Source organism: Lates calcarifer, unplaced genomic scaffold (assembly GCF_001640805.2).
Source record: "Lates calcarifer isolate ASB-BC8 unplaced genomic scaffold, TLL_Latcal_v3 _unitig_1430_quiver_2266, whole genome shotgun sequence".
In the NCBI taxonomy this organism is placed as follows: domain Eukaryota; kingdom Metazoa; phylum Chordata; class Actinopteri; family Centropomidae; genus Lates; species Lates calcarifer.
Window position 1 is genome coordinate 3,804 of NW_026115512.1, and position 25,685 is coordinate 29,488.

Consider the following 25,685-nt stretch of genomic DNA (forward strand, 5'->3'; position numbering starts at 1 on the left):
TAATTGGATAGCAACAGCTGAATGAGTGACGCGGCGGCAGGCTGATCAGTCACCCCACCCCCTTCTCTCTAAAGTGCAGGTCATCGTTTCTACCTGAGTGATCGCCATGGTTACCTACAGAGCAGGGAAGCTGCTTTCTGAGTGGGCGAGTGATGGTTGATTGGTCTGTTAACTTCTGTCTTCTAAAGCTATTCACAGACGGAAGCTCTCCAGAGCGGAGTAATGTGGCTCAATGATTATATGCAAATGTGACACGCATGCACACACACAAACACACTTACACAGAAATACATACCTACATGTACACATACACACAAATAGACAGGGGTAGAAGACAGTAGAAGACTGTAGAGCATATTTTAGTCACTCATAAAAACTGTGCATAAAAGATAAACAAACCAACTATTTGCAAACCACTGACCACCCCAGGTCTTTTGATTATGAGAAAAAAAACAGAGAAACTGCACCTGAAAAGTTTCTCTGCCTACAAGTCTCGTCCCTCCTTTCTGTCTCTGTTTATCTGCCAAAAATCTTACAAACATCAAGTATGAATTACACCCTTATCTGCTCATCTTTTCTCACAGACTATTAATTTTCATTACATAAATTGTATTTTGGATGCTTAAATAGGGAAAAAAGTTGTTGTTGCCCTGAACACTGCTGGCATCACTGCTCTACATCAGCCTTTTAATCTACTAAGTCCCTTAAAATCAACAGTAAGACACAAGCAGCCATCCAGCTGAGGTGAGGAAGAGTCATTCTGCCACTAAACTGAATGACTACACAGGCAGTGGAGGCGCTCAATACTACACACCAACACAACCTGTTCAGCTGAGCCATGGGTTCAGTTTGCAAGGACATACATTTGTTTGTTATTAACAAGATACCTTCACTCATAACCCCATCTACTGCACTGAAAAGAATAATGTGTGTACAGAGTGACTCACTGAAAATGTCAAATTGTGATAGGGCACAAAGGCACAAAGTAAACTTTAGTAAAAACAAAATGGAGTCCCACACTGAAGGTTTGTTTCAATTCAATACGCTATATACTGGCTTTGTCATATCTTATCTTTGGTATAAATGAAAGGTTACCCAGGCTGACAGCTTCCCAGTTAAAACTACATTTTCTCATATAGTTTGACTGTATTTGTGGCAGTAAAAGCCCCTACCTCGTCTTGTGAAGCTCCAGAGGATTTTGAGTTGTGAATGTTATTGAGAGACTCCAAACAGGATGTGATGTTTGTTCAGGAAACCAACTGGAAATACCAGAGACTCCACCTGTGGCAGGTGAGGAACCAACCAACCCAGTCGAGTGTTTGCTCAGTGTTTGACTCACAGTCTCCACCTGGATTCAAACATCCTGCTGGTGGAAATGTAACATTTTCTGTTTACCTCAGCTGAAAAATATACAATCTGAGCTTGATTTCAGTGAGAGGAAAAAAAACTACCATCACAAAGTTTAAACTTTGATCTTTGAGTTACACTGACTCACAGGTGCTCAGCCAGAATTAAATCAGTATCCAGGATTTACCCTCTTCAGCCCACATGGAGGAAGCTCTCACTGCAACAGTGTCATATTATGAGAGTATTTTATAAGCTTGTCTGCAAATCTTTCTTTTACAGAGCTAAAGGTTGATACTTGATGAGAGTCTAACACCTGTCCAGCAAATATGAAGCTACAGCCAGTAACTGATGGTTAACTGATAGGAAACAGGAGGAAACAAAGGCATCTTTATATAAGTTTTTGCTACATAGCCAATGTTAGCTCAGCTGTTTAATTACCATCATTCTTTTACTTGCTCAGAGCTGTTTCCAGTGCTGGAGAACATGTTAATTCTTATTTTGTTTCTATTTCTGTAACTCCTTTTCTTCTACTGAAGATAGCATGTGAACCAGCTAGTAATACATCTTTACAATCATCAGTTCAACATGAGAGGATGAAGGAGTAGGACATTCTTATCTCTTAGTTTGGAAATGCAATGATGGCTGAAGCTCTTTGTGCATTAACAGCTGTTAATGCTACCGTTGGCTATGTAGCAATAGCAAAAACGTATGTATATAGTATACCTTTAAAGCTCACTAATTAATAAAATAATACTAATTAATACTAATATCTTGTGTGTTTAAATGTACGAATTATAATTTCCATTTTATTGGGTATACAGTCCATCCAAACGATCAGAATTTTGTTTAAATATGGCTAAATTCACAGACTGTCTGTAAAACCACAAAAAGCTCTTGTGTCGAGTTCAACTTTAATAATCGTTGGCACATAAATTCATGTTGTTAACAGTAAAAAACTGACCCAGCAGTGATCACATCTAAGGGGTGAGGTAGTCCAAAATGGAGGAACGGGTCATTCTAGCTAATGCCATTTCATTTCTGTCAGCTGTTAAACTTGCTGTAACTGTGTGTTCTTCTTGTGTTGCATATTAATCCTTGTGGCTCAGACTCTTATTCAAATAGAGCTGTACATCAGGATTGGTCCACTTTGCTGTGGGATTTCCCCTCCAGTGATTGGACCGTCGTTTCCAGGTTGTTTCCAATCTGGCCGTTTTGCATCCTCTCGTCATCTGCCTGGTCCACCGACTCAGAGCCTGATAACGTGCCGGTGCAAACAGAGATTGATTGATTTAGAGATTGATTTTGAACTTTACAACCAGTAGCATCCTGGGAAATGATTAGGTAATTACAGACCCATAAAATATATGTAAAAAGATGAAAGCAGGGTTGTTTTAGAGGATGGAGCCTCACAGAAATGCAGGCATGGTCCTTTAACTTAACATTTAGCTAACCTTTAGAAACCTTTGCTCTGGGTGTTTGCATTGTTTGCCAAGTGGGAGGAAAGGAAGAGTTTTACTGGATGACGAAAGGAGAGAACAAAAGTGACAAACTGAGCGTCCTGTTCTCTCTGCTTCTCTCTGAATGTGCTCCTTTTTGCTGAATTTTTCTTCAAGGTTTTATAGTTAATATTTTTATTGTGAGCTGCTGCAAGGCTTTGTGGCAGTATGTGGCTGACTCACTCAACTCTTTCTCTGTCATACATACAAACTCGCCCACAGAAACCTACTGTACAAATACAAACTCACCCACGTTCTCTCTCTCTCTGTTGCTGAAGAGTTTAATTGGAGTCATAATGCATACAGGACACACACACACTCTTCTTCAGGTTATATAATAGATTAACCTTGACTAGAAGGCAACACGACTCACTGGTATATCTCATATTTAGTTTTGGGAAATAGTTTTACTGTCTTCCTTTATGAGCATGTTTTAATTATGGGGCTGAAGTCAGGACATGGTTAGCCTAGCATAGCAACAGGGGGAGACAGGCAGCCTGGCTCCAACATCTCTACAGCTGACTTACTGACATCATTCATCTTGCTTGTTAAACCTGTGTATAAGCAGAAATGTGATTGCTAGGGGAGTTTTATCCTGGGAGTACTGGGAGCAAACGGACTGTGAGAAGCCCAGAGAACTGAGTGAACTCCACCTGCTGAGGAAGAGCATGTGATATGAGAGAAAGAACAGCTACTAAATGAACCTTGAGGTGAATCTATTTTAGGTACTGAGTGAACTCTGAAGCTCGACTTTAAAGCAAACATGTAAAGCACTTTAAAAAAAGAAGCAAATTTGAACATCTACAACTCAATGTCAACTGGGCAAATTCCATCTGCTGATGAAGATCATGCAATATGACCAAAAACTCCGGAACAGCCTCTGAATGAAGTAACACACAGTGAAGTTACCAAGTTTGGTACAATTGTGCCTGTTAGCAGACCAAAACCAAAACCTGAGCTCACAAACTAATCTGTACTCAACAACACTAAGGATCATAGGAAACAAGAAACCAACAGTGGTCTCCAATGTCAGAGTCACAAACTTGACTCCTCCCTGACCTCTGACCCTCAGCCATTTGCTGTGCTATAACAAGATCACACTACTTTCACTTGTTTCCTGACCACAGCCATAATTCATTGGGTCACTAGAAGTCCTGCTGCGGTTTTTCGTGTGAGGAGAGTTTCTACATGTTGGTCACTCACCGAGCCCCTGGCGGACTCCCTGTCGTCCTTTCTTCCGGCGGCCATGTTGCTCGAGACAGGGCAGCCCGCCGACACGTGAGAAACACAGCTTCTTGTTGATGAAGAGGAAGAGGACGGCCAACGCCACGATGAAGACGCCCACTGCCGACAGGAAGCCAATGGCCTCTGGGGTGACTGGTAAGAGGAGGGAGAGGGAGAGGGGACACACAATGACACACTGATCAGACCACACAAACAGACAGCCTGGATACATGCACGCACACACACACACACGCACACACAGTACGCATGGTTTATGTGATACACACAGACAGAACGAGTGACACTTTAGTATGTGAGTTACCCTCAGTGCCTTGCTCAAGAGCAGAGTCAGTGTAAAAACAGCTGCTAGAAATAAGACAATTCCCCAGTCAGTTTCTGGGCTGAACCAGCAGCTCAGGAGCACTTGGTTTATCAGAACCATTTCCTTCCTGTCGTCACACATTGTTAACGAAGATATTAGTCTATTTTTTTCCCATATCGTGACATTTTGCAGAGTTGGGTTAGGGTTAGGGTTAGGGTTCTGAAATATGTGAATTTGCAGCGCCCTCAAGTGACCCTTCTAAAAGCCCCGCCTCCTTAGCTACAGTTGCTATGTACAGTTTATACTGGTAACCGTGACAACAGCAATGAGTCATTAAGTGTCCCGTGAGCTGTTTTAGAACAAGTACACCTGATAGTTACACTCACAATATTATGCTATGCTAACACTGAGGCTAATGCTAAACTCAATACAACTCAGCATCCTCCTTTCCAGGAGAAAATTACTATGATTCCAGAATATGAAAAAGAGCTTCACTGTGAAATCCAAAGAAATGTGACTGGCATCTAAAATCACAGTTTCAGCATGATTACATTGGCTGTCTTTTGTTGTTTCTTATTGTTGGTGAGTGAGTTCACAGTACAATTGTAAGATTTTGCAAATATTAACAGTGAACAATGGAAAAGAAGAGTAAAATATACGAGAGAAAGACAGAGTGAGAAACTACACAGAGAAAGAAGGGATGGGAAGACAGAGTTTAGACAGATACTGTAAATAACATGATAGAGAGGAGAGGAAGAAACCAGACCAAAACAGAAAGACAGGAGTGAGGAAAGTTGAAGTGAGGAAACAGACGAGTAAAAACCAGAGAGAGGGGAAAGAAACACACTGAGTAGAGACATGAGACAAATGAGGAGCTATAAGTCGATACATGGCGTACTACTCTGCTCTCAATGAGGTGTCTGAGGCTCCTTCAATACACATGAATAGAAATGCATAACGGGAGGGTCGCCGTCTCCCGTTTCCACGGTAACATTTCAGAGAGCAGAGAAGTGAATCAATGGGAGCAAACGGAGATGAGTACACATCCTGCTGTGAGCCGATGCCAAAGAAAGAACTCAACAGCGTGGGTGTGTGTGTGTGTGTGTGGGAGGGTGTAATACTATCATGTTTTATTTATTTCATACACCACCTTTTGTTTTGTCACACTGATGTCTCTTTCTCTCCCTCTCTGTCATTTTTAGGAATCTAACCTCCCACACTTTGCAGATGTACCGTATTAAAAAACATCCTCTCACATCACCAAGCAACAGTGTATGTGCGTGTGTCTGTGTTTGTGTTTGTATGTGTCGGCAAAATAATAAGCAACAGCAGCAGCTGCTTCCTGTAGCGATGATGATCATTTTTTAATATGCAACATCTGTAATATCTTAATCATTATTATATTATTCCTATTTAGAGCGATGAAAATGTTTATTTAACGCTTCAGAAGGTTCATATAAACTACTAACAGCTTTAAGATTCTGATTGAATGATTCAGATATCATTACAGATATTTGCTGTTAATCTGGTGTTTGCCTTTTGTTGATTACTAGTTGATCAATTCAAATGTGGTACATAATATCTCAGTCATGCAATTAGAAAGTCACAACTTAAAAAAGGCAGAGAAAGTTATTTGTAAGGTTTACTGATTCTGATTCTACCAATTTTCTATTTACACTTCACCTGATTGTCCCTCTGATTATTCTTGTATCAGAGTATAAAAATAAAGTAAATATTTTGAGATAAAAATATACTAATTATCAACAAATTCGGGCCACCACAAACAGTAATGTGCCATAAATAATGAGGCATTTCTGATTCTTCAGGGTAAAAAAAAATCTATACTTTGTCGCACCATGACATTGAATTACATTTTAGAAACTCTAGAATCTCCACTAGAACTTAAAATTAAGTTCTGCTGGTTTGTTTTGCTTCACAACATCATTTTGTCAGAATAGTTTGGATGGAGTGGAGTCTGGATGTAGTGTGACTCTGAACATCAGCATCAAAATGCCATTTGAAAACTCAAAAATAACCTATAACTACATTATGATGATGATAATTTTTCTTTATAAATCACACACTGCTGCAGTTCTCCTACTGACGGTTTCTCTGTGGGCAGACGATAAACCCACTTTCTGTAATTCAGCTGCTGTTCACTCCCACAGAGAGAGAGATGTCTGGAAGTGTTAACACATGACAGATGCAGCACGGGAACACTTCTGCACTGGTTATAACCCTGTCCAAGTGTCACTTTAAAAAAACATCACCACCACCTACTCTTTCCTCACCTACACACTTATGACGACAGTGACAGAGAAAAGACTCCTACTGGAACTTGCAAAAACAGACTTGGTAGAGCCGATTATTAATTTTGTTGATGTTAATTTTTGATCAGTTTTTACCCAAACTACCTGCCTGATGGATGGTAGTTTGGGTCAAACAGTTTGGTCCACACTGAAATATCCTGACAGCTACTGGTACAGATGTTCATGGTCACCAGAGGATGCATTGGATATGGAATTTTGTTAATCCAACGATTTTTCATGTAGCGACACCAATTTGTTCATTCTTGTGAACATGGGAACTTTATCATGCATGCAACAGACAGACACTTGCTATATGTCCCTGTAATTCTATTTGCTGAGCAGCTAAGCTAGCTAGCTCTGACTGTGGTGATTGTATGTCTGACCCGTACATTCATATTTATCAGACAATTAATGGCTGTACAGAAACAGAAGCAAACCTTCTGTCCAGAGTTTTCCCACACAACTCACCACAGCACAAAACCAGATATTCTTTCTCTATCCAGATACGCTAACACGACAAAATTAGCATGTTACACTGACACATTAAATGTCAATCCTGGACAAAAAAATTACACCTGGCTAAAATAATTGATACTAAGATCTGTCTGAATTAACATTAGAAGAGGCTGTGAATCCAACTTAAATTGATTTATAGAAATAAATCCCTTGGTGAGATAAACACAGCGCGACAGTAAATGTTTGGATGGTGTGTTTGAGTGCAGCAGTAAAGTGGAGTTTCCCTCTCAGCTGCTCTGACAGTCAGACACTGAGCTCAGTGTTGGAGACTCAGAGCCTCCTACTGTCTGCATCCAGATGGACAGGAAGAAACCCTGGGTCAAAGTCTAGCCTCACACCTGCTGCGCACGCACGCACGCACACACACACACACACACACACACACACACACAAAACATGGACACACTTCTTTAAAAATGCAGAGATTGACATCTAACACGCTCAGTAACCTCATAGCAAAATTTTACTATGAAAACAACTAATGTTTGTTTTATATATGTTTAATAATAACAGAGCAGAATAGAGCTGCCAACGACAGACCAACAGTCTTAAATGGTGATTTTCCCACTGTAGCCTGTAACCACATAACTAAATGTAGTTACCTAATGATGTGCTCCCTGACTTTGTAAGTAATGCTCGGTCATTGCTGTATATAGTAAACAGGTCAAAATTCATTTAATTGTCTGCCATTAAAGTAAGAACTAGAATTTCATATTAATATTTTTTTGAATCTCAGCGTTAATTAGCTAATCAAACACTCAGTTACCGATAAATGGTTTCTTTTATTCGTATCACCATCAATTTGCTGGTTTTCATGACTCCTAACTGGGTCAAAATATTGAAAAATAATTAGAAAATCGAATATGAAGATCAGAATATGAGTAAAACCATCTTAAACAAATGAAAAAGAAAAACAGAAAGAAAAAGTAAATTGCTAAATTACATCAAAATGGAGTTAAAAACAGTGAGAACTAAAGACAATAAATAATGAAACAGCAGAAGGACAGGTACAGTTTAACATATTAAAATTCACAGATTTTTCCCTTAAAGAAATAAACAACATTATGAATCTGAGCATCCTCTTTATCTCTGACTGATCTGTTCCACTGTTACAGAGACCTTCACTGGTAACATCTTTACTGGGAGTTTATCCCATGTGTCAATGTATGGAAACATCTTCTCAGTGAAAGTGTGTGTGAAGGTGTGTATGTGTGTGTTAGTATCAGGATCAGAGAACGACAACTTTCCTCTGTTCCAGTCCAGATTCACTCTGATCCTCTGGAACTTCTTCTGAACTGAGAGATCAGTGTCGGAAGCAGATGGTGACACTGCTGAGTATTTACCTCCATAGAACCTTATTCCCCATAATCCAGACTGAATGACTCCCTTCCTCTGGACAGACTCTGCTATCACACCCACTTCCCAGACTGTATTGTCTCCAACCTCGACATCCCAGCTGTGAGTCCCTGAGTTAAAACCCTCAGAGCCCAGGACAATGTGGTAATAATCAAATCTCTCTGGATTGTCAGGAAGCTGCTGTTTCTCTCCTTCACTCACACTGGTCAGATCTTCAGACAGGATCAGTTCTGGATGAGCAGTGTTTGGGTCCAGAACCACAGGACTGTAGGAGACCATGTCCTTCATCTTGTTCCAGATGTTGAAGGTCAGGTTGCCCAGGTGTTTGGCCTGGTCTATCAGAGCTCCTGAGAGCAGCTGGTGATCCTCCAGCAGGGGGCGCTGCTGGACTCTTTCCACTGCAGCCTTGTAGTTGTTGAGGAATGAGACGTCTTCAGCTCTCAGCTCGTCCTCTGTGGCTCTGACTGTGTGTGAAAGAGCTGCTATCTCTCTGCTCAGAGCCTCCATCTTCTCCTTCATCATCTGACTCTTCTGCTCCTCTTCCTCCCTCAGTGCAGCCATCCTGGCCTCCTCTTCCTCTTCTAGAAACTGGTGAAGCTTCTTAAACTGCTCCTTAATCTGCCTCTCTGTGTGTCGGGCCTGGACCTTAATGTGATCTGCTGTTTGATCAAACTTCACTTTAACTTTTTCTAAACTCTCTAACTTCTCCTTTAAGGACTCCAGAGTTTCCTGAAGTTCCTTCTTGTGTTGTTGTGCAGCTTCATCGATGGGACTGAAGCTGTGGTTTTTGTGTGTTACTGAATGTAGACAGACGACACACACTGGCTGCTGATGGTCCAGACAGAAGAGTTTGAGTTTCTCAGAGTGCAGACTGCAGAGAGCCTCTGAAGATCTCTGATCTCTCTCCTGTAAGAAGGACTCACACAGCTTCTTTAACACCAGGTTACAGGGTGGATCTACCTTTGAAGATCTTCTCTTACAAACTGGACAGTCTGGTGTTGGTTTCTCTCTCCACCATCTCTTCAGACAGTCTTTACAGAAGCTGTGGCTACATGACAGAACAACAGGATCTCTAAAGACCTCCTGACAGACCGGACAGCAGAGTCGATTAGATTATATAAATCTATCTCTGTGGAAGGTGAATTGTTTTATTGCACCAGCAGGGAGTCAGCTAGAGATAAAAATAGGACAAATGGAGAGTATTGATGAAACACTCTGCAAATGTTCTGAATGTAAAATATAATGAATTAATGTACAAACAAGGATTAGTCAGGCGATGTGACCCAGAAGTCAATGAGAGGCATCAGATCAGGCTAATGAGATGGAGAGATCGAACCAACGGCGATAAAAATTTCACAATCACTAATCTGTGACAGACACGGGTTGTGAAACCTTGTTTGTGTGTGTGTGTGAATACTAAATCCTTATCCCCTGATTACTATGCAGCTGCTGACTTTTCCAACCCAGCTTTGAAGTGAGGAGCTCCAGAGGAGAGAGAAGAGAGCACTTTGATGTGAGCGTTAGATTAGGATGAAAAAGATGACGACGACACAGCAGTGGCGGCGGCGGCGAAGGCCACACTGTTACCGCTCATTAACGCGAGATACGAGAGATCCTGAGGAGGACGAACACGCTGCTTTGTAGTTTTTCCTTTCTTCTTTTTTAGCGGTGAATAAAAAGGAGCGCCTGCTGTCTCTCTCAGTTCGTTGTAAGGTCATTCATTAACGTGGGTAATTACTTTCAGGACTCTGTGTGTGTGTTCTGGCCCTTTTCCTACAGATTATTACTATAACACTGCTGAATATGGTGTTCTCAGTCTTAGTGAAATGAACTCAAAAGCCTGGTGGATCTGGGAGGATTATTCCTCCATAGTAATAAGCCTGAATGTGAGTGTGACCATGTGCATGCTATATTTGAAACCTGTTTTTTTCCTCTCTGTTTTGGCCTTCTATCCTCACTGAACCAGGCGTTTTTCACTCCCACAGAAAAATCTGAAAAGGCTGGTCTAATGTACTGTGGGTGTGAAAAACAGAGCTTCTCCAAAACAATGACGCACGCCCGTTAAGACAGGGTCAGATCATCAAGAAACAAACTTCTTTTTGTTTTCAGCTTCTGCTATAATTGCTCATTTTTAAATATCATCTGTGCAAATGTCACAATACAGGCATTGTTACGGATCTGCAACCAATTACAGCCAAGATAAGAAAAATGTAGTCGGATAAGAAAACCCCAATAGTGTAGTTTTCTAAAACAGTCTCAGAAATTATTTGATACATCAATCACTGAATTGCCAGAAAATTTATCAACAACTATTTTCATAATAACTATTTTTTGACTGTTACAAATTTGAAATCTGAAGAAATAATCTTGGGTATAGAGACATTATGATGGGCATTTTCTATCATTTGCTATATTTGTGTTTTAGCCAGCGTTAGCATTAAGAGCTGATTACTAACCACAGGTGTAAGTCATTGTTGCGTTTACAAGGCAAAAGGTTAGAAAACATCTTCGGGGCAACATTACTGCTTCATCCTCTAATGTTGGACAGATGGCAGACTGAACGGTACGGTGACTCACTATCGCAAAGCGGTATTACCAGAAGGGTAATAGCATCCTAATTTCAGTAGAGGAATATATGTAATAGAAGATAACATAAGATAAAAAGTCAACAAAGTTATTACAATACATCCCGAGGGAGACATGAATGTATGAACAATTTTATGAGAATCCATCAAATAGTTGTCAAGATCTTTCAACCAATTCCCAACAAAAATTCCAACCTCCTGAGAATCAACAACTAAAAACATTTGTATTTTTGAATGAGTCCAACTTGACTTTGAAGCAAACTGGACAAACAGTCAATGATAGTATTAAATTAGTTGATCCTGGTGACTGTGTCGGCCCTGAAAAGACTGATCAGACCTGCTGATCTCCATTAAAAACCACCCAGGACTCCAGAGCTGACATGTGACATTCACTGACTCCAGGCTGTTATTGTTGTTGTTGGGATGGGAGGTCAAATCAACCCAGAAACATCAGCACATCGTGTTTTCAGTCTGACTCAAACCCACTGACTTCAAGGCAAACGTGCACACACACACACACACACACACCTGAAAATCATAGTTTCCCTGGAAACAGCCCAGAGGCTCCATTAAGGTATAATGAGTATGCCTTTTCCCACCCACATGTAAGAAGGTCTCATGTTACCATGGCGCTGTCTGTCTGTTCGTCCTGATTGGCCAGGAGGATGAGAGCATCTCAGGGTTGAGATGGAGAGATGATGAATAAGAAGAGAAAAACAACAACTCAGAAGTGGTTTTTCTTAGAGAAGACGTCCAAACAAGTCATCAAAACACTCAAACATCCATACACACTGCACAGATAGAAGCTAATTCATGCAACCCTAAAAATGACCCTGCTAGAAATTATCTTCAGATACGACTAAAACGTTTTCCTAATTATGCAGTGGTGGAATCACTGGCTGAACGAAGTTTAGAAGCAACACTGTCTTTTGTTTTATTTTTTTTTTTTAAATTAATTAATGAAATGCTACATTTATTAATGTCAGCAGAGTTCGGGAAGGTGGGGGACCAGGTTTGCATCCAGAGTCCCGTGTGTAGTTTAACACCCTGGCTAAACTTGCAATGTGAAACTTTTGTCTCCCCCTCCTGGCAGCGAGAGCAGCTACACAAATACTGTCAACACCCGATTTCTTTTTTAGACTTTAATCCTTCCTCTGAATGACAAGCTTCTTTTTTTATCTGGAGCATCTGAAACTTTTGCTTCCCTGCTGGTTTTTCTGCCACACTCGTAGTTACATTTTTTTTTTCCCTCCAATTTGAGGACTAATTACAACATCAGTTTTTTACCCTATGACAGGCTGGTACTGAAGTTAAAGCTGACATAAAGTGAACTCAACATCACACTGCATCAACTTTCAGGCTTTGGTTCACAAATGATGACTGTCACATGAGGGGACAATTAAGTGGGTGGGAGGAGGACTATTAAATTCATAAGTCATAACAACCACACCACCATCTATCCAGTAATTTAGAAATATTGATCAGAGACTGAGGGAGCAGAGTATATACCCATATTTACAATACTGATGGTGAGGTGCCACCTAATGGTGAAAGGCTGCATTACAGCTGCGCAACATAAGAGCAAAAGACATACAAGACTCCAGACTCCAAAAACAGGGCAGGTGAGGAATTTGGAACCAGTACAATCCAATATAGATCCTACACCTATGAAAAACTAATTCCAGCATTGTCGTCTCTGAAACAAATCCCACGCCTGTTTCAAAGTAGCTCTGGCAGTACATTACTGTGAAACAAAATGACCATAAAGACATGCAAACTGACCACAAGCAACACCACAAAGCTACAAAGAGATGCCAAACAACCACAACCAACAAGTCACCTGTAGTTGTTTGGTGTCTTTCAGTTTAGGTGTCTTGCCCCCATAATTATCTCTTTCTTGAGTGCATTGCCATTATTCTCAGATATCTCGCTCTCTTCTCATCTCACCAACAACAAATACAGTAAAGTATAAGCAGAGCATATAGTTGAGATGCAAAACTTTCCACCCAGCTCCAACGCAACATGTTTAAAAAGCACAACTCACAAGGTAACACAGGCTTTAGAGTCTCAGTATCACCACCCATCCATACCATTAACATCAAGTGTTTTCTAGTTTTCAGGAAAAGAGAATAAAAAAAAAGCTCACATCGATCGCCTTTTGACACATTTTCTGTTGATCCATGCTGAGTTTCATTGGTTCCTCCTTTGCTGGCCATGTCTTCACCTCCTTCTTCTCTACTCTTTCCTCCTCTCCTCTTCCTCACTCCCTTCTCTTTTACTGACTTCTACTCAAATTCCCACTCAGGCAGAGAACAAACTTGACAGTTCTTCTAAACTCTCTCCATCCCTCTGTTCTTGTCGTCCTTCCAGTGAAACCTGATTACTCAGTCTGAGCTATTCTGCGTCCTGACCGTGTGAGCCGTCAATCAGCAGGGCTTTCCTGCCTCCCACTGGGCGAGGCGGACGTTCCTTCCTGAACACCACCAAGACACAACAACATGGAGGAAGGTGGTGAAAGTGACCCGTCATGCACTTAAGTGTAGGAGAATAAAGGCCTGAACTGTTAAAATGCAATTTCCCAAACCCTGGGGATATTTACAGGAACAAGAGCCTGAGGACAGGAAGTGTAGTTTTGATCATTTGTAGCTCAAAAAAAGTTGAAGTGTTCGACTTGGATAAATTTGAGCTGGACTCATTGTTGGCTTTGGAAACAGCAGCAACAAAATAATCTTAACTCAAAGCACACTAGCAGCAAACAGCAGCTAGACAGACCTAGAGACTTACTTGTGTACATAGTGGAGCATTCAGCAACTCAAGAGCCAGGTGTTTTTGACAAAAAACAGAGTTAAAAGAGAGTGAATATCGGACTTACATTCATCACGTGGGTTCAAATGATGACTCAAATGAGAGATCATTTTGCTCCCTACCTGCTGGATGTAAAAATAAGTGTCTGTTCATCTATCAAGGTTACCATTTCAGCTAAAAAGACACAATGTCTTGTGCAAATCAGTTATTGGAGGTTTACCCATATAGTACATGTGCTGGAAAACCAAAGCTATGACCTACGAGAGGCAAAAAGGCTCCATAGAGCTGCAGTATATATGAATATTTTCTGTAGAGCAGCAGACACACAGTTAGAGACTAACTGGAGGTCATAGTGGAGTATTCAGCAGCTAAAGAGCCAAATATTTCCCTCAGGAGTTGGTGGAGACCTACAACAGAGCTAAAAGAGAGGGAGCATTGCACTTAAATTCATCAGGTGACTCCAACTGAGTCAGCTGGATGTGTCACTGGGCCACTGTTTGATAAATAAATAATATAAAAAAAATTATAGAGCGATGATACATCAGGCGTTCTATTTCCCCCGAGTGGACAGTTTTATCCTCACTCACCATAAGCTTAACCCAACTATACTGAACTTCTGAGAGATCACTGCGTGACTCCAATCTCCCTGTAGAGCAAACTGAAATGACTAACTGACGGAGATGAGTCTGGTTTCCCGTCAGGCAGTGTGGAAGGCAGCACAGCTCCATCAATAGGCCCCAGAGCTCAAATAAACAGGAACAAACATGGATTTCAAGGCGGTTTCAATTTCCTGATACAGCTAATTATACACACACACACACACACACACACACACACACACACACACACACACACACAGCAGCATTAAATATTACTCAAGTCCTTTCTCAGCCTGTCAGCCAGCAGTCTGAGCCCACAGCGGGGAGAGGAGAGCTATGAATTAGACATCGGACCAGTCTGTCACTAGGCCACAATAACCAGAAACAACAACACACTGCTTCCTACTGTTTAATGGAGCACGCTGAGGAGCTCTTTGAGGCTGTTTTACATCTTGTCACACCCAGAGACTGAAGCAGGTTAAAAGGTTATGTCCACATGTGGTATAAACTACTGTAGGGCAACCCAGTATTTACATCCACCAATGAGTTCTCACGTGTTTGAGAGTGGTTACTTGTCTATGCTGAGAGGACCATTGTCTCATAATCTGTCTATAGCTGGACTCAGATGGATGGATAGATTCAACAATTAATAAATGAAATAAATAATTCATTTATCAATTTAAGCTTTTGCTAAAAAGTCAAAGAGCTTCCTAACAACTGTCTCCCAGTAACAAATATGACATAGATTTTTTTTTGAGGGAACTGAATTGAGTGCTTTTTAAGACTTTTCAAGACCTGCAGATAGCCTGCTTAAGAACACAAAGCTTGTGAGTGAGTCAACGAGTTTGTCCATCAAACAGTTTGAGTCCAGAATAAGATATTTTTTGTGTATTAATGGATGAAGATGATATATGCAGATTTTGGTAATTCCCTGACTAAAATTTCCTCTTACAATTATGACTATGACTAGTGGTGTTTCATCTTAATCATCCGATGTCTGAGGACAGCTGATTGAGGTTAAGTTATATAATAAATCCTGAAACATTTGTAATTAACTCATCAATTCTTGTATAAAATACACAGATTTTGCCTCTCAGACTGTTTAAGCTTCTAGTTTTGTTTTTTTTAGCACATTTTTGTTCAGTTGTACATTTTCCAGCAGCAGCGAAATGCTCTGATAAACCCACTGTACACTACCTGGTCAGCAGCAAACAGCAGACAGACACAGGCAGAGACCAGCTGGTGATGAACGTGGAGCACCTAGCAACTGAAAAGCCAGATATTTATCTCAGGAGTTGATAAAGACCCTGGCATTACTCCCATCCTCCACCTGCCCGCACACCTGCCCCTCATTACACAATTAGTGCCTCAGCCGATACACCTGCTCTCTCTCTCAGATAAGCAATGAGCCTTCCTGCTGTAACATGACCTACCTGCCTGCGTCTGCCTCTTACACTTTTTTGTCTTTGCTGATTGTCTACCTGTTGTTGGACGTTACTCTGCCTTCTGGTGAAGTAAACCTCATCTTAATCCTACCTGCGTTGTCTATTTGCTTTTGAGCTCACACGTTGACAAGAGAAATGTTTACAGTGCACACACACACACACACAGGCATTTGGCAACAGCAACCGTGTTGATCAAGTTGCAAGTAAATCACTCTGGAACATTGCTATTTTTTCAGTGCCTGTACAGAACTATTGTGAAATGGTGTGGTGCAGATTCCAAACAAAGCCATTATGAGTAATCAATACATCAGCACAAGCGAATAATGCAATATTTCATGATTTAGATGAGTAAATTCAATATGTACTAACTGAATGTCTATGAGGTGAAAATGAATGGCGGCCATTTTTAAGGATCATTCTTCAAAATATCAGCAGTCAATCAAGGAACAGTTTTCATATTGGAATCGGTCCAGTATTAATCAAGAACAGTGTACCCAGACACCACAATCAGCTGCTGCAGTGTAATCTAATGGGTATTTGTCCACGTCAAAGTGCATCTACTACAGTGCTTGTTCTTGCCACTGACAGGCTCAGATTGTTCTAAGTGTCTGACAGTATTGTGGACAGGATTTCTACAGAGACAGACCTTTTTATTAAAAAGTAAAATCATTTTTGTTTAATCAGAAACATTATATATCCTTATCAGACTGTGAGTGAAGACGTAAGGGAGTTTCAGTTCTGTTGTTTTGTATAAAGATTTTTGTTTCATCAGTTAATCCTATTCAAATAAAATGTTTTGGTAATAAGATGGCTGTATGTTTCTGTTCAGTCACAATGCAGTTATAAGTAGTTAGGATTTCTCACTTTCTAATACGTCATCAGGCTCCTGGGTGTCTCAATTTCTAATGAGCCATAAGCTGAAGTTAATCAGTCACTGGCGATTATAAATGTTAACAAATCATTAATACAAACAGTGTACAATCATCAACCATCAAGTCTGGTGTTGTTAATAGTGAGTTTATAAATGGATTTTGGTCCTGATGTCCTACAGCTCTCTTCCAGAGGCTGAGTGAGCAAACAGTCTCTTATGAATCAAAGAGCTAAAAAGACTGAAGGAGGATTTTCCACAATCATGACCATCAAAAAGTTGTTCTAATCAATGGTTTATACCAGATCCATAATGCTAAACTAAATCCATTAATTACAGCTAATAAACCCTTAACAAATGATGAGAAACTGGTACATTCTCTCTTATAATTTGGTGCAGGAGATACAAAAATAGGCTTCCATGAAGTGGCCATGATGAAGCAACTATCAACTCTCCACAGAGCCCCTGCAGGAATACTGAAGGAATATCATAATAAATTTTTTGTTAGATGACGAATAAAAGGTTGTTAAATGCCTTTATTCTGGCTTAAATGCAGAAAAACAACAGTATTGGATGAAAAGAGGATAAACTGGCCTACTCATCCTGTCGCTCCCATTCAGCCAAACCCCCCCAAAAAGAAACCGGAGGGAGAGCCTGAAAACAGCATCCATCCTCAGAAAAAAAAATCAACATCAGAGGCGGCCACACCATGAGGAGATGGTCGTACTTACTGTCCGAGGCCATGGCTGCGACTGTTTCCCTTCAGACAGGCTGCGGAACCGAGTGTGCGATCGGCGGAGCAGAGGCAGCAGCATCCCCGCCGCTCCTCATCCTCCAGACCCGCAAATCTGCAGCCACACAGCGGAGAACGACGACGCCTTCGCGAACTGTAGGAAATATCCACACTCAATTGGTTTCATGCACATCTCGTTTTCTAAATTTGGTGATTTAAACGTTCAATTTCTTATTTTTTTTCCCCGTCGAACTAGTGATTTATGCCCTAAAATCTTGAAAACAGCTGCTCAAATTGCTCGACTTTCGAAAGGAACAGGCAAATATTTGCCTTGAACGCACACAGCCCTGGGTCTTTGAACTATGCATCCATCGGTACTGTCCTACAAAGTCAAATAAGCAGTAATTAAAACGATATATTTAATCAAATTTTAAACAAAATGTAAATTATTTACTACTTGTTGACATTTTTTAAACAAATTCATTTTTTTTAAAAATATGCCAAACAAACGGAAGTTTCAATGGCTAATTAAGCCAAAAGTATTTACTTTCCCCTCGAGTTGTTTCCGACGATTGAAATATATCAATGTTGATTAAAATTAACATGGCAGTAGAAACGTTAGCTAAACCCAACAATGACAAGTAAAAACAGGTGGCGGTTAAAGTTAAGCTAGCAAGCTAGGCTAGCTCGTTTGTGACTGACAGAAAATAGACTTGCTAACCGTTTTAACCAGTGTTAGATTCGTGAAACGTGTATTCTCTTTATAGGGGGGAAATTAAATTACCGTTTTGGTGTTCTCCTCCGCCTGCGTGTCCATTTGCAGTTCGTTAGCATCTGAATCCAAAAACTTGTCTTGTGAAGTCACGGTGAAATTAACATTTGACCTCTGGCCACCAAACTTTCCTTTGAGTCCGGCGCTGCGTCTCAACTCGCGTACTCCCATATTCACAGTTGATATTTTGAGCATGTAAGACTGATAAGGTAAGGAAACATTAAGTACCGTTGCACTCAGGACGGTTAAACAACAACGTTTGGAACGATGGACACTTTTAATCGTCAACGGACAGTTCTAACCGTCAACGGCCGCCATCTTGGCTACTTAGCGGAAGTGCAGGGATACCGAACGTACCAACGCAAAAGTCCTAGAACACCTAAAACCTTTCTAGCAGTCATTTAGATTTACACGATTCAATGTCTCCGTATTTCTGAAACTTAAACACAGAAGAAACAAAACATCCAACAGCCGAACACACTCATGGCGCCCTCTCTGCAGTAAGGGCAGAATATTGTCACTGTAACAGACGCTTTGTTCAGTTCAACTCAAACCAGCTCAGTCTGGTTTTAGTCTGAAGACTGTTCTTCACCGTCTAAGTATGTAGCAGACAGTAAGATAAGGGTGTCCACATATTTTTGGCCATTCAGTGCACACAGCCTCTCCAGGAATTATCTATAATTACTGGGTCTGAATCAAGAAAGAGACAGATGAAAATAACAACTGTACAAAAGTTTTTACATAAAATGCTTATATTTTATAAAATATTTTAACATTAGAAGCAAATACCATGATGAGGCCATTATGAGGTTCCACTCATTTAAAAAATAAATTAAAACATTTTAAAATATAAAAACATTCACATTTTTATGATGTAGCTTTCCAGTAAGTGGCAATAACTTTGAAGGTTTAAATTACCATGATAAAACATATAAGAGCATTTTTACTGAGACATCATCCTTAAAACAATCTTTAAAAAGCCCTGATCAGCAGCTCCAGTCAGGATGAAGGTTGATTCATGCGTTGTTGTTGTTGTTGTTGTTGTTGTCGTCACCACTTGAATTTTTTGGACTTTCTTGGTTTCTCTGAATGGAAGAAAAAAGGAAAAAGAAAACATCATGAATGGAAAAAGCAACATTACCAAAGAGAAAAATAAGATCAGTTCATCACCTCTCTAAAACTAAAACTAATAACTATGCTTTAAGCTTCATGCTCATGTTGCATGTTAACATACAGAAAAGAGAGAGAGCAGCAAACAATGTCCAGTGTATGAGAGTATGGAACATTTCAGATGTGTGACTGCTGGCTGTACCTTCAGGAACAGAGTCCAGACTGGTGAGACGATTGATCTGAGTGGTCGTCGTGGCTTCTTGCCACACGTCACCTGAGGAGAAGAGAGTTTCAGTCGGTGAATGCTGATTTAACACAACGTTCAAGTAAAAAGAAGGAGCCCACTTTTCTTCAGTCTGCTTGGTAATGTTTGTTTATTTTACTAAAAGACTGAAATAAAGATCATTCCCGTTGGGTTTTGTGTGGGTCTGAGGAAGAACAGAGAGCGCAAGAGCCAGATGTGAAAAAATAAAAAGCAAAACTCTTGATTGTGTTTGTAGAAATACTGAGATACCACCCAAACCCATCACCTTCCATCCCATGTGACAGCATATAGGAGGTATTTACCTGAGATATGTACATTCTCATTGGTTCTGGCTTTGAGTGATGGTTTAGTAATCCTGGAGGGGCCCGGTGTGTTGGAGGGTCCAGCCTCGCTACTGGTGAAATCCACCTCCACCTGACGATGACGACGTGACTTGGAGGCCTGAGAACACAAACAGAGTCACACGAACTTTCTAATGTTTTACATCCATATGATTTATAAGGAATATGTTGAACATAACACACGTACTCACTTGTTACATATTTAAAGGAAATGTTAATAAAAATAAAATCAATACAAAATGTGTAACATGAAGAACAAACCTCTGCTGCCTGTCCGTATGCCTTGGATTTGATGGAGGCGAGGCGCTCGGCTCTTATGGAGCACTGAGGACACAAAACAGGCAGTCAGTCAGTCAACAGCACCACTGTGTGGGCAAGGTTATTATTTCAACTTTAAAAGACATTTCAAGAAAAGCAGAAGGATCTCATGTTATTCAAGAGTTTCCCTGGTCTCTATGTTTAAATTTCAAATAAACTGGTGCAGTTTGTCAAATAATATTTGATTTTTCAGATGAGTCTGACAGTCTGGCTTGAAAAGTTTATATTATCTACTTCTATTTGTGGTAAATTAAGAAACACATGACAATGGGAACATGAATAACCCTGTCTATAAACATTCTAAGATCATTTTAAGCTCTTCTTCCACTGATGAATATAATGCACTGCTGCAGAAAAACCCTCAGGGGAAAGATACATTCACTTAGTGTTTAATATCCTGCAGGAGACACAAGCTGCACCAGTGATGCTTTCATTAATTTAATTTAAAGTGATGAGCTCAAATGTCAACAAAGTTTAATGTGGTGTAACTCACCTCCTGCTGAGATGATGTTCCTTCACCGCTGTCTTCATCTTCTTCTGCACCATCCTGACGAGACAAAACGCCTCATCACTTCAACAGTGCAAATAATGCATAGAGGAAAAAAACGTCCTTTCTATCATTGCAGTTTTTTGACTAGATGAAAGACACATGCAGTTTCATTTTTACAAAAACCTGTAGTGAGGTCTCACCTTCCTCTGCTGCCAGTTGTAGAAATGCACCACAGTGCTGCGCAGCCGAGGCATGAGGTCTTTATGGATCAGATTGACAGATGAATTTGCCTGTTCTGAAATGGAGGAGACAGAAGTCTTCATCTTCTCGTAGAGCCCGTGAATGTTGGACAATTCCTGCAAAAAGAGAAATCCCACTAAAACTTTTTAGTTTGCTGGTTTGTCTCAGTTTAAGTTGGAATCAATCCCCCTCTTCTCTTTGCATTTACCTCCAGCAGCTCGATGTTGATCAACTCCTGTGGACGAGACGCTCGCTCCAAAAAATCCTCACACAACGCCGACCTCTCCACTTTCCTCTTCTTCTGGTAGGCAAGCTGGAGGAGAGGGAGAGGAGGAGGGAGAGACGGGGGACAGAGCAGCAGAAGAAGGGGAGAAAATAAATCACCACATCATAGAGGTTTGTCAAAATATACCACCAAAATAAATATAATATAAATATTGATATCTTTGATTTCACTCAGAGGAGACATGCAGGGATCCAAACTCTGACAGAGCCACTGGAGGATCCCAGTCCAGACTCTGGGTTAAAGACTACAAACAATATTTTCTACATTAAACGATATTTAGGGTTTTAAATTAATGTAAAATCTGAACATGTGTGTGGACGTAAGGCAGGCAGCTCACCAGAGTGGGCATGGCAGTAAAGTGGAACGCTTTGAGGGACATCAGCTTTCTGAAGATGTAGACGGTGTCGTAGTGCTGAGCGTCCACAGCGTCTTTCTCAAACTTCTTCACATCGTCCCAGTCCTTCAGCGCCAGACGGATCTGCAGCCACAAGAACTTTATTTTATCCACTCCATTCAAGCAGGGCTTCATTCAATGTAAGATCAACCCTTTAAAGACCATGTACATGTGCTATATCCTGACCTGCTCTGGGGGCGAGGCGGTCTGACACTGATACAGGCCGTACAGCAGATAAAGTCCTCCCACTCTGATCTGGAAGCTGAACGGCGGCAGGAAGAAGCTGTAGGCGATGTCCAGAACCAGACGGCTGAATGCTCGCTTCTCACGCTTCAGAGTGCCGCTGCAACATGAGAAAAACCAGAGACATGTTCAGGTAAATACTGTTAATGGAAGTTTCCACATACAAAGAGTTGTTGAAGTGCATGGTCAACAAATACAGACAGAAAGAAGTGCTGTTCATAGAAAGTCAAGAACAATAAAAATATATGAAATATATATTTTAAAGTATTTCCATCATGTATTGGAAATAAATGATGAGTAGGAAATCTGTTTGTCATTCACTATCTCATAATTATGTTTGTCTCAGAGAGGAATACATTTGTCAGAATTATGAAGGACATTCAAACAAATGTGACCTATCATCTTGTAATTAAAGAGGAATGAACCACAAATATGAGAAGAAAATCAAACTTAACCATAAAAAATGAGAGGTGGAAACAGGAGAGTGGTTATACATTTACAAAACAACAACATAAACAAAATTTGAGATACTAACTTATTATCTTTTTAACTGAGGGACATTTTATTTGAAAATATTGTGAAAATGTTGAAAGTAAACCTACTAGAAAATATGTGAGAAGTTCATTTCCCTCCAGATTTTGGAGAAAACCTCGAAGCGGACGGACTCTGTTTGCTGGAAGCGGCTCAGCAGCTCCTCACAGTCTGATTTGACCTGTTTCCTGCAGTAGTCCATCTCTCTGCCGCTTCTCACTCACACACACGTTAAAATAAAACCTCGGGGATTTTAAATTCACCACCTACGGCTACACTTTTTCATCATTTCGACGAGGAAAAGGTTTTTGTTGTTGAACGTAGGGTTCCGCGAATGTAAACACACGATTCGACTACGGAGGTCGAGGGATTAGCGCGTCACCAACAGCGCTGATGACACCTTCACTGACCATCGTTTTTGTACTTCTCATCTGATCGACAAACAACGACAGACAGATAGATAGATAGATAGATAGATAGATAGATAGATAGATAGATAGATAGATAGATAGATAGATAGATAGATAGATAGATAGATGGATGTTATTCCGTTTCTTGTTCTGTAATTTACGTATGAATTTGTGCATTTTCTCTAATAGTTTTAGAGAAAATACAGCACCGAAAGAAAAAGCCGTTTCAAGCCTATGACGAGATTGTCGAGTTCAGCAGGTGTACATGAACGCACCGGACGGATATACGTGAGTCACGTCCTGCGGAAGTAAACAATCCTCGGCTGACGTGGAGCTGGAAACTAAGTGGACCAACCGGACCTGAATCAGCTGGTTTAGAGAAGCGTCTGTCGTTTCAGTCTTCGTCTTGTATTGTCAGAAGTTAAAGTGGCTCTGTCGGTGTCGTCTAGACGCCCAGAATAAGTGACGCTCCGTGTTAGCAGCCTCTCAGTACAGTAAGATGGCGGCAGCAGAGGAGGCCAGCAGGCCGTTCGCCGGACTGTCCGACGTCTCCATCTCGGAGGACATCCCGGTGGAGGGGGACATCTCCGTGCCCGTCGGCTCCTCCAGGAGAGACGACGAGTTCTCCACTCTGGACGAGCCGGTGAAGGAGACCATCCTGCGGGACCTGCGGGCGGTGGGGAACAAGTTCATCCACGTCCTGTACCCGAAGCGGAGCTCGGCTCTGCTGCGGGACTGGGACCTGTGGGGCCCGCTGCTGCTCTGCGTGACGCTGGCTCTGCTGCTGCAGGGCGGCGCGGCCGACAGCGACGACCAGGGAGGACCACAGTTCGCTGAGGTGCTCCATTTAGTCCCTATGTATCTTCTCTGGTACTTTTATTAAGGGTGTGAACTAAAACATATCAACTAAACATACAGTTTGAGTAACGTGAAGAAAGGCTCTTTATTAATGTTGTATTTCCTTCTATCACTTCAAACATGAGGGGTGCTCAAACCCTTGCACACAGCTGCACCAGTGGCAACAAGTGGTTTTCAATTAAATGTTCACATACTGTTTGAACAGACAGGATCAATATCCTTTCTAAACAGAGTCATCTCTATGCTACCAGACTCCATTGACAAAAACAGTAATTTAACCTCACAGAACATGGGAGCTGCTGGAATATGACTGGTTGTTTATTAGTGGTGTTGTGTGACTTTCAGTGATGAAAGAAGTGTTCAGAACCTTTACATAAGTAAAAATATCATAATATTACAAACAAACTAACAGATCAAGGCAGCAGTATTCAAACACCTCCCCTGTAAAATCCCTCTTTTTGTCAATGGAGTCTGGTAGTGATATATAGAGACGTTTCTGGTTAAACAAAAAGGATCTTCCTCTGTAATAAAAAGCTCTGTCTCTGTAGGAATCCTATCATAATTTTGTCAGACAATTGCCCATTGGATTACACTGCAGAAGCTGTTCACGGTGGCCTGGTACACTGTTCCTGCTCAATACAGCATTGATTCTTATTGTCGCCATTGTCCTAGAATTAACCATTAGATATCACAAGTAAGGCTAAAAATGGAGCTTGAGAAGGACAGTTGGAGTGGTGCAGCATAAGCAGTAACATGGGGGTTGTACCAGACCATGAGCTGAGCTGGAAGGCAAAGCTCTCAGTTTACCATTCTATAGTCCAACTGTCACCTATAGTCATGAGCTTTGGGTAATGCCTGAAGAATGAGATCACAAACCAAGCAGCAGTAATGAGTTTTCTCTATAAGGTTTCTTAAAGTGATAAATCTTGCTGACTCCATGAGGCTAACATTTCAAATATCTTCCTCTGCCCAGGTCTTTGTCATCGTCTGGTTCGGCTCCATCATCATCACCCTCAACTCCAAGCTGCTGGGTGGCACCATCTCCTTCTTCCAGAGCCTGTGTGTGCTGGGATACTGCATCATGCCTCTGACGGTGGCCATGGCCGTGTGCCGGATTGTCTTGATCAGCGGCTCGGGGAACGTCAGCTTCGCCGTGGCGGCTGGTAGTGGTGACGGTGTCCTTCGGCTGGTCCACCTTCGCCTCCACGGCCTTCCTCGCCGACAGCCAGCCTCCCAACCGCAAGGCGCTGGTGTGTACCCGGTGTTCCTCTTCTACTTTGTGATCGGGTGGATGATCCTGACGTTCTCGCCCTCGCAGTAGAGGAGAAACACAAGGACTGGATTCAAGTTTAACTGACAAAGATGAGGATGGTTTTTATAGAGTGAAAGAACTCAAACAAACACCAGGATCTGCCTTTGAATGAGGAGGAACGACTACTGAGGCGACTGTGAGTGTTTCTGAGCTTCTGAAACAGCATTTAGACTCATGGGACACCAAAACTCCTTTAGGAGCGGCAGTGGCTCGTACTCAGATTCAGAGAAGTTGGGTCGGCGCCGTGCTGCAGATGGAGCTTGAACAAGCTGATGAATGAGTTCCGATTTTTCCAGTTGTGTAAATTAAAGTCCATAGGCTTGTATGCAGAAATGCTCTATGAATGTTTAAACTACCAGGGCTGTGATTGTTTTTCTTTTCTTTCTGGTCACTCTGGGCGTTTGAAACCTCGTATGGTCTAAGAGATTGGTGCAGGAACGTACTGACAGCTTAAATTTACGCAACATATTCTGCATCTTTAGACACTTGGCCGATGCTTTTGTGCAGCTT

The 25,685-nt window shown here is 41.2% G+C and overlaps 3 protein-coding genes across 3 annotated transcripts; 1 reads left to right on the top strand and 2 right to left on the bottom strand.

Moving 5' to 3' along the window:
* Window positions 1–7,752: 7,752 nt before the first annotated feature.
* On the bottom strand, window positions 7,753–9,680 carry LOC108888986 (E3 ubiquitin-protein ligase TRIM39-like; the record flags this gene model as incomplete). The annotated part of the gene is made up of 1 exon (XM_018685247.2): window positions 7,753–9,680. A coding segment is annotated over one exon (1,383 nt), but the record flags the coding sequence as incomplete, so codon positions are not given.
* A 9,459-nt stretch (window positions 9,681–19,139) lies between these two features.
* On the bottom strand, window positions 19,140–22,989 carry LOC108888987 (snRNA-activating protein complex subunit 1). The gene is made up of 10 exons (XM_018685248.2): window positions 22,667–22,989; window positions 22,008–22,164; window positions 21,765–21,905; window positions 21,350–21,454; window positions 21,102–21,257; window positions 20,905–20,958; window positions 20,355–20,417; window positions 20,055–20,193; window positions 19,690–19,761; window positions 19,140–19,462 (listed from the first exon to the last, which is right to left on the bottom strand). Exons 1-10 carry the CDS (start codon window positions 22,795–22,797, stop codon window positions 19,428–19,430), a joined length of 1,053 nt encoding a protein of 350 aa, XP_018540764.1. The 5' UTR covers window positions 22,798–22,989; the 3' UTR covers window positions 19,140–19,427.
* Window positions 22,990–23,209: 220 nt separating this feature from the next.
* Window positions 23,210–25,530, top strand: LOC108888988 (protein YIPF6-like). The gene is given in 4 exon segments (XM_018685249.2): window positions 23,210–23,843; window positions 24,837–25,019; window positions 25,021–25,111; window positions 25,114–25,530. Coding segments are annotated over 4 exon segments (684 nt in total). The 5' UTR covers window positions 23,210–23,504; the 3' UTR covers window positions 25,185–25,530.
* The last annotated feature ends 155 nt before the right edge of the window (window positions 25,531–25,685 follow it).

Coding starts and splice junctions, on each gene's coding strand:
- LOC108888987 (XM_018685248.2), bottom strand. CDS start 22,797: ATGGACTACTGCAGGAAACAGGTCAAATCAGACTGTGAGGAGCTGCTG. Junction 20,418..20,904: donor GAACATCATCTCAGCAGGAG/GTGAGTTACACC, acceptor TTGTGTCCTCAG/TGCTCCATAAGAGCCGAGCG. Junction 19,762..20,054: donor TGAGAATGTACATATCTCAG/GTAAATACCTCC, acceptor TCTTCTCCTCAG/GTGACGTGTGGCAAGAAGCC.